We start from the raw sequence: 8,205 nt of genomic DNA, 5'->3' as shown, positions 1-8,205 counted from the left end.
GCATACATACATACATACATACATACATACATACATACATACATACATACATACATACATACATACATACATACATACATACATACATACATACACACACAAACACACTAACACACACACACACACACACACACACACACACACACACACACATAAAAAACACACATACAAACGTACACCCAACTGTCCAATCAATTCAGAATGACGAAAGTCAACTGTTTCCTCAATAACTTCACGCCACATTGGCGGCACAAGAAACATTGCACGTAGTTCTTACTAATGAATTGACCTTCAGTTAGGGTATCGGTTCAGTTGTAAATAAAAGTAAACTTGGCTATGCAACCATATAATTTATATCCTGCACTAACTGAAAGGTTACTGTGTCAGCGACTCACGGTCTTAAAAGGGCGAATACTATAACGTTTACTTGGAGCTTAGGCTGTTCTTTTCGATCTTTTATAGACAGAATTGTACAAGACGAGTTTCCCAAGGGGTGGGGGGAGATATGTGTTTATTGGTAAGTAAAATCATGATTTACAAACCCAAGTGTAAAATTTAGGTTACTCATAAGGTGAGTTACTACGACTTTGTCTGTCAGGGTTAACTCGGGCTGAATAGGATATGATATTTGAGGAGAAAGGCTTTAAAGAAATAAAAAGGATTCCCTCTCGGGAATCGAACTCATAGCTACTGTGTGTAACGGAAAGGAGACGATACTTAAACAACAGAACTGTGGTTTCTTAGAAATCTGTTGGGAATTCTATTGAAGGAAAAGAAATCAAATGAGGTTATAGTGGTGAAAAATGTCCGATTGGGGCGCATATTCATGAAAACAATAAAGAAGAGACAATTAAAACAGCTTTTGGGTGCTGAATAAACATGGAGGCAACAGAAAAACCCAGAATTGGCTTGTGAGAAATATCCTTACTTGTAAGTGATTATATAAACGAGGATCTCCCAAAGGACATGGGAAGAAATCCTCATGGTACCCCTAGGGGAAGGGGTGTTGGTGTGACGTCAATTGGAGAGACTAGGATCTGAAAGCAAAACATCATGAAGCGTGTTAGGTGTAAATGCTAATAAATATCATGTTGATCTAGAAGCGTATATATGTTATATAGATACAAGGTGAAACAGTATTGAAAAAGTACAAAGAGTATAAGGCTACAAATATCATGGGGTAACCTTCAATCAGAAGCAAGGCTGGCAGACTCGAATAACAGAAAGAAACAAATTAGGAAAAAAAAGAATAACAGAATGATCTTCATGCCTGCTGCACTAGTTTCACGTAGAAAAATTAGAACTAATTTGTTTATTTTATTAGTTGTGCGTTTTCAGCGTCCTCGCATTTTCTGTAACCAGTTTGAGGGAAACGAAAAAAGTAATATTGTTTAAAATTTTGACAAAATTTTTTTTAAAACCTTAAGAGCACACCATGATAATATTACCATTTTGACATTTGTGACTGATAACCATTTTTTCTTGAAAAGATGCTCTGAAATCTGCGTGAAATAACATCTAGACCAAGAAGAGTGATAGGTGGAAGTGTTCACAAGTTTGCTTATCAAGAAGTGTATTAGGTGGACGTACTAAACGAGTCTGCTTCATGAAGAAGCGGGTTAGATGAAAGTTTCTCAATAAGTGTCACTCAGCGGGGTGAGTGGCTTATGCAAGAGGATAATCTATGTGTAGTTGAACCAGATCCAACGCCCACCTGTCCAAGACGATCATATGTGAAAATGACCATTCAATCCCACTCTCCCTTTGACGTCATTTTTTTTCTACATTACAATTACGTTTTCCAAGATGTCCGCCTGTCTAAAACAACCACTTTTGTCCTCGACAAAGGGTAGGCAACTTGGACAATTTCAACAGCACAGCCAAAAACTAATGGGAAGGGACGAGAATACTGCTGTACCACACAGACTTCGGTAACACATACCACCTTGCCAATCTCTCTCTCTCTCTCTCTCTCTCTCTCTCTCTCTCTCTCTCTCTCTCTCTCTCTCTCTCTCTCTCTCTCTCTCTCTCTCTCTCTCTCTCTCTCTCTCTCTCTCTCTCCTGCCTTTCTTTGAGTTAGAATAACGAGTGTTTAAATACAGAGAGGCACACCAACACGACAACGCTTTTAGTCCTGGGAAAGAATAAGACAAACAGACATAAACAACAGAGCAGAAGAAAAGAATTAGGACCTATCGGTGAAGCTCTCCAACTACATGCTCAATTGGTGAAACGGAGCGGCATTTTTTGTCTTTTGTGAGAGCTGAGGGCATTGATAGACACGGCGAGGTCACAGTGAAACGGCGAGGTCACGGTGAAGGTGAGACACAGGTCAGCGACTATTACTTCCAGCTGTTCTTGTCGTCTACTTAAGTTAAGGACGCAAAATTGCCTGATACAGTAATAATAATTTATCAAAGAAATCTATAAGTCCGAATCTGCGATTGTGTATAGCTTATTTAAAGAGAAAGGTCTGTATAGTCTATTTCACTTTCTTTACCTTAAAACGTGTATAAACAGTTTTTTTGTTGTGCAAATGGTCAGGGTATTGGAAGTTGGGTTTTTTTAAAAACCCTAAAACAACTTACGTTCATTATATATGTACATATTAATAGTGTATTTTACACATTGAAAGCCTCCAAAGCACTTGACTCTAGGCCTAAAGGTTCCAAGTATGTTGATGAGTTGATTGACTGTATATACACGATGCTAAAATGTGAAGAATGACTGATACATGTACTGTTATGTGCCTTGTTTTTATAATGGAAAAATACACGATTTTAAAACTGTAGTACTCTCTTTTCTCTTATTACAGCCCCTCACCGCCCCCCCCTCCCTTTTTTCTCCCACCCTGAAACATCAAGAGTTCTATAGGCTGAGAAGAATTGCTGTGCAAGACTATTTCAGAATCTATAAAGAATTACTACTGAGAATATCTCCACTGCCAAAATTTGCTTGGTAGATTTTATACCTGTAGCCTAACAGTAGAGGTATTACACCCTTATCGGCACAATTTAGACCATTTAGGAGACGGGCTACTTCGACCCTGATCATCAGGGCCAAGCTGCATTCAGAGAAGCATATTATTGTCCTAGCAGAGAGACGGATATACTGGATATAATACACCTCCCCACAGTGGAATCGAACTCACGTCTTTTGCGTGCCACGGCGAAGCGCTTAACCACTACATCGCAGACGCCAGTGGGTTTGTTAGGAGAGAAAATACGGACACGTGTACGTGAGAGACAGAGAGAGAGAGAGAGAGAGAGAGAGAGAGAGAGAGAGAGAGAGAGAGAGAGAGAGAGAGAGAGAGAGAGTGAGCGAGTGAGTAAGTGAGTTAGAGAGTGAGTGGGTGAGTGAGTGAGGCGGTGGGATTATTTTTTTTGGGGGGGGGGGGTAACAAGTAAACTAGGTGAATATATAATTTGTACTAAGAATAATCCTTCAAAATAAAATAAATCTAAGATAAATATGGGACTAAAAAAGCATCTACTTTACATAAATGGATAGGTTATGGTTATATAACGGGTAAACACAATCTCTTCAACTGTGGAGTTGGGGAAAGGGGAAAGTAACAAAAGAAAAGGAAAATGAATTATGATGTTCTTTTAACGCAAGTCATTGACCTTATAGACAGCATTGATAATAATGATGATAAAAAGTAATAGTGTAATAATAATAATAATAATAATAATAATAATATTGATAAGCATTAATTTATGCTGCGCAATTCCATTTTCTGGAAAAATAGTGTTCGTTTCATTCAAAGATACATCACATTTTAAAATGACTTTATAAATGTAGCATAGCAAACATAAAACAATCGCTCGCGGTCACAATAAAATCTACTACAATGGCCTTAGAAGTACCAATAAATAGTATGAGAAGGTGTTAAGAATTCAGGAGAGAATGAGTTTTTGAAAGAACGGAAAGCATCATAAAGGGCATAACAATATTCCGATCAAATCAGACCCTACCCTCTATGCTAAGGCTTTCAATAAATCATAACACAAGCAGTCTTTTGTGATAATTATTTTTCCTGAAAGTCACTAAAGATATTATAATACCTCTTGTCTCACATCTTTATACACTCTCTGGAAACATTAGTTTATTTCTATTTAAACTGTTTATAAGAAAACATGGAAGAACACAATATGAACTTGCTTTGACACGAGTAGGGAAGAAAGCTGTAAGAATTTGAGCAGTGACTTTTCGTTTCTTTTTAATGAAGCTGGGTGTTTAACGCCTTGATCAACACAATTTAGAATATATAAGAGGTGGGCTTTAACCCTGCTCGTAAGGGCCAACCTGGGCTGAGAGAGATGCAAAGTACCAGGAGAGAGACAGAGATTTCTCTTGCCCTTTTTAACTTCCAGGGGAGCATAGGCCATCAACAGCATTTCTCCAGCGAAGCCTGTCCTGTGCATCCTTTTCTAGCTGTTTCCTCCATCTTCCAGAACTGGCGGTCGTGTTGTTTTTGCTGTCGATGTTTTTGAAGCTGCTTTCTTTTTTATTTTACGGGAAAGGGCTGCTAACCCTTTGCCCAACCGACCTTATTTAGTCGCTTTTTGCGACATGCACGGTACGGATACAGTGGTCCTATTCTTTGCTCCCATGTCTCTTGGACAGGGCCTCGGGAACCACACGGGTATGAGAGACTGAGATACTTGATAAAAATTCTCCCCACACGCGAATCAAACTCATGTCATTTGCATGCGACGACGAAGCGCCATACCACTACACATTACAGACGTCAGTTCTCTTTTTATATCTTGTTATTCTTTTAGACTGGTTCCAGAAGCAAAATCATTTGGAACAAGAGATCAAAGAGCCGTGCAATTTCCCGGTAATAATAAGGCAATGTCCTTCTGGTCGTTTGCAGTTAATGTTGTCCTTTGGTGAGGGCAGGTCTTTGTACCTTAACGACACTATGTAAATGAGAGGGGGAGAGAGAGAGAGAGAGAGAGAGAGAGAGAGAGAGAGAGAGAGAGAGAGAGAGAGAGAGAGAGAGAGAGAGAGAGAGAGAGAGAGAGAGAGAGAGGGTGGGGAGGGAAGGAAGTAGATAGATAGATAGATAGATAGATAGATAGATAGATAGATAGATAGATAGATAGATAGATAGATAGATAGATAGATAGATAGATAGATAGATAGATAGATAGATAGATAGATAGATAGATAGATAGATAGATAGATCGAGACAGACAGACAGACAGACAGACAGAGAGGGGGGGTTAGAGGGAGAAAGAGAGGGAGGGAACTGGGTGAGAGAGAGTAGGTGGCAGGGTGAGAGATAGAGATAGAGGGGAAGGTGAGAGCGAGCGAGAGAGAGAGCGAGAGCGAGAGAGAGAGAGAGAGAGAGAGAGAGAGAGAGAGAGAGAGAGAGAGAGAGACAGAGAGAGAGAGAAAGTGTGTGTGTGTGTGTGTTTGCCTGTGTGTGTGTTTATATTTGTGTGTGTGTGTGTGTGTGTGTGTGTGTGTGTGTGTGTGTATTTGTGTGTGTTATGTGTACATAATGTGTAACCCAGGTCTTTGCCTGAAATAGTTCCTGCATTGCAAAATGGGTTTCTGGAGAATAAGAGGAACAGTATTGTGAAAGATTGGACAGATAGATAAGATAAGATTTGGCGGCATTACAGGAATGATAAAAACACGTGAATATGCATAGAAGTTAAACTGTGCATTACTTTCATAAAAGAATATCTGTATAAAAGAGAAGCCAGAACCTGAAAGTGATACAATATGTTACTTCAAATGCATTTTTCAAACCACACGCAGGAATAAAAATTTGTCAGATTATTTTGAAAATTACGTAGTTATATTAGTGCGTATTATTATTTTTAAAAAAATCAACAGCAATATATGGACATTTTCATTCTGGCAGCAGTAGTAGATAAGCTGGAAATGGTAGGGAATTTCTTTTTTTTTTTTTTTTTTTTGGTCCTTTCCTGCATGACTAATTTTATGTGGACAAGAGGCGTGACAGGTCGTTTAAGATTCTGTTAATTAGTTCATATCTGTTATTTTATCATAAATATACCAGTCCTTTTAAAATAATGTTAAGATATCTCGCTGGCTTTCTTCATGAATAAGTCAAATTTTTCTTTGTCTTGCATCCTGAAGTTTCCAGCCGAGCAGCAAATACAAAACAAATTGATTTCGATCACGGAATGATAAAAGAGGACATAATCCGATTACCAATCTTAAAACTTCTCAATTTCCTTACAGAGGATATTATTTTATTAATATCATCATCATCATCATCATCATCATCATCATCATCATCATCATCATCATCATTGTTATTATTATCATTACCATTATCATTACCATCATCATTATTATTATTATTATTATTATTATCATTATCATTACCATCATCATTATTATTATCATTATCATTAGTATTAGTATTATTCTTGGATACACAAGAGCAGCGTGAGGAAGCCTGGATATATTGTTGTCGATGTTTGCTCCCATGTATAATTTGTAGAAGTTTCCAAGCTCAACTGTCTCATCGTTAATGAGTAATTGCTGCAATGGGTCTTTTTACACCCTAAAGTCTATAATTAATCAATTTCTCTTTGTAACATTAAGTAAAAGGAAGAAGTTATAAGACATGTTAGTAAACGTATTCACCGTGTCCCTGTATTCATCATTATTTGCTGGCACAAGGCCAAAGACAATGGAATCTTCTGAAGAATGTATTGCATTAATACGTTTGTGGTTAGAAATACCGTTGCTGGAGTAGAGTGTAGACAAGACAGAGGGAATTACACAACCCTGGTGCGCACCGGTGTTCGTGAATATAAGGTAGAATTTTACACCTTTTGATTTTATTTATTGAAGGCCATAAGAATTAAATATGATACCGCCAAAACATGCGTAACGTCTTACCTGTATTAAAAATCATTGAATCTAAATATCATTGTCATGTCGCTTATAATTATAAGCAAACATAGCAATCAAGCTTCAATAGCGTCTGGTATTAACATGATCCTCTAGTGTTTTTAGTATGAAGCAATGAAGCGCCTAGATTGTAGTTTATTGAAAGTACAAATCTTCTAAACGCCAGTGATCTATATTTTTTAACACGTAAAATTCTGAAAGAGACGTTTGAAAAAGTTTGATAAGGAAACACATCGTCGCCTAGCTGTTCACATGCATTAAGGCGGATTTTTTAAAATTGAAAATATCCAGTTTCTTAATATGTGATATTGGCTGCATGTGCTCAAGAAATATTTTATAGAAATTCAAATTCTAAAAACCCAACATAATGTAGGTACAGATGTTATAAGAATGAAAGTGTGGGTTTTTTTCTCATGAAACATTTTGCTTTCTGGGCTTAGTACGTCTCAGCAGCTTTCCAGCCATATCTATGAACAAAGACAGGAATTTTTAATAAGTGGAATTACAATTACAGTTAAGTGTACAGCAAGTTAACTTTTTCGAAGATCGCCTTTCAAGTCCATCGTTTCAGATACTAAGTGGTAATTGTAGATTTGTTCAGTTTACGCTAGTTTGGTAGTTCTGCGAAAACTAGCATCAGTCCATATAAACCGTCATGCATAACGAAAGAAGAGCAGAATACAAAGTGCAGGACCTAACTTATCTGAGAACTCACCTGATGAAGACGTACACTGCTGGAAACATTTCTGCTGTCGCCTCAGTCTCACGTGACAGTCCAGTGGGTTCCGACAAGAGGTTCCGCTCAAAGGTTCTTTACCAAGGTGGAGAACTGTCTGTATTGGACATCTGACTAGGATGCAAGTTCGAAGCACTCTTTTTCAATCCTGGATGTGTAAAATGGAATAGCCCCACCTGTAAAATGAAACAAATGTATATTATTTTGTGAGTATAAAGAAATAAACGCTTATAACAATAATAATATATACGTTTCACACTTAACCTTTTTTCTGCTCTTATCCCGGGAGAAGGGCAAAAAGAACGTCCCCTTAAAATAAAATAATTGAAAAATGAATAGAATTCCGTCAGAAAACACAAACAAAATGAACACAAAGTTTGCGCGTTTAAAAGTTATTGATCTGAACTTGTCTCTAGTCTAAAGCAATGTATCTGCTCACTGACGAAATGAAACCGATAAGACAAAAGGAGAAGACACTAATCTTATCAACCAAATCTATAAGTTTACAAAAAATGACAGTTTTCAGCCCTACAGATGGGTGCATAATACAGATATAACTC

The 8,205-nt window shown here is 37.6% G+C and overlaps 1 protein-coding gene across 1 annotated transcript in view; it reads right to left on the bottom strand.

Moving 5' to 3' along the window:
* Positions 1–7,947, bottom strand: part of LOC106011637 (glutamate-gated chloride channel) — a gene marked incomplete at its 3' end in the record, with an annotated part of 18,264 nt that extends 10,317 nt beyond the window's left edge. Inside the window, 1 exon segment of the mRNA XM_035969519.1 lies at positions 7,625–7,947. Within this exon segment, the coding sequence (XP_035825412.1) occupies positions 7,625–7,653 (29 nt within the window).
* Between the last annotated feature and the right edge of the window lie 258 nt (positions 7,948–8,205).

The sequence above is a fragment of the Aplysia californica genome, unplaced genomic scaffold (genome assembly GCF_000002075.1).
Source record: "Aplysia californica isolate F4 #8 unplaced genomic scaffold, AplCal3.0 scaffold00152, whole genome shotgun sequence".
Taxonomy (NCBI): Eukaryota; Metazoa; Mollusca; class Gastropoda; order Aplysiida; family Aplysiidae; genus Aplysia; species Aplysia californica.
The sequence above is the reverse complement of the archived record's forward strand: the minus strand, read 5'-3'. Positions and strand labels throughout refer to the sequence as shown.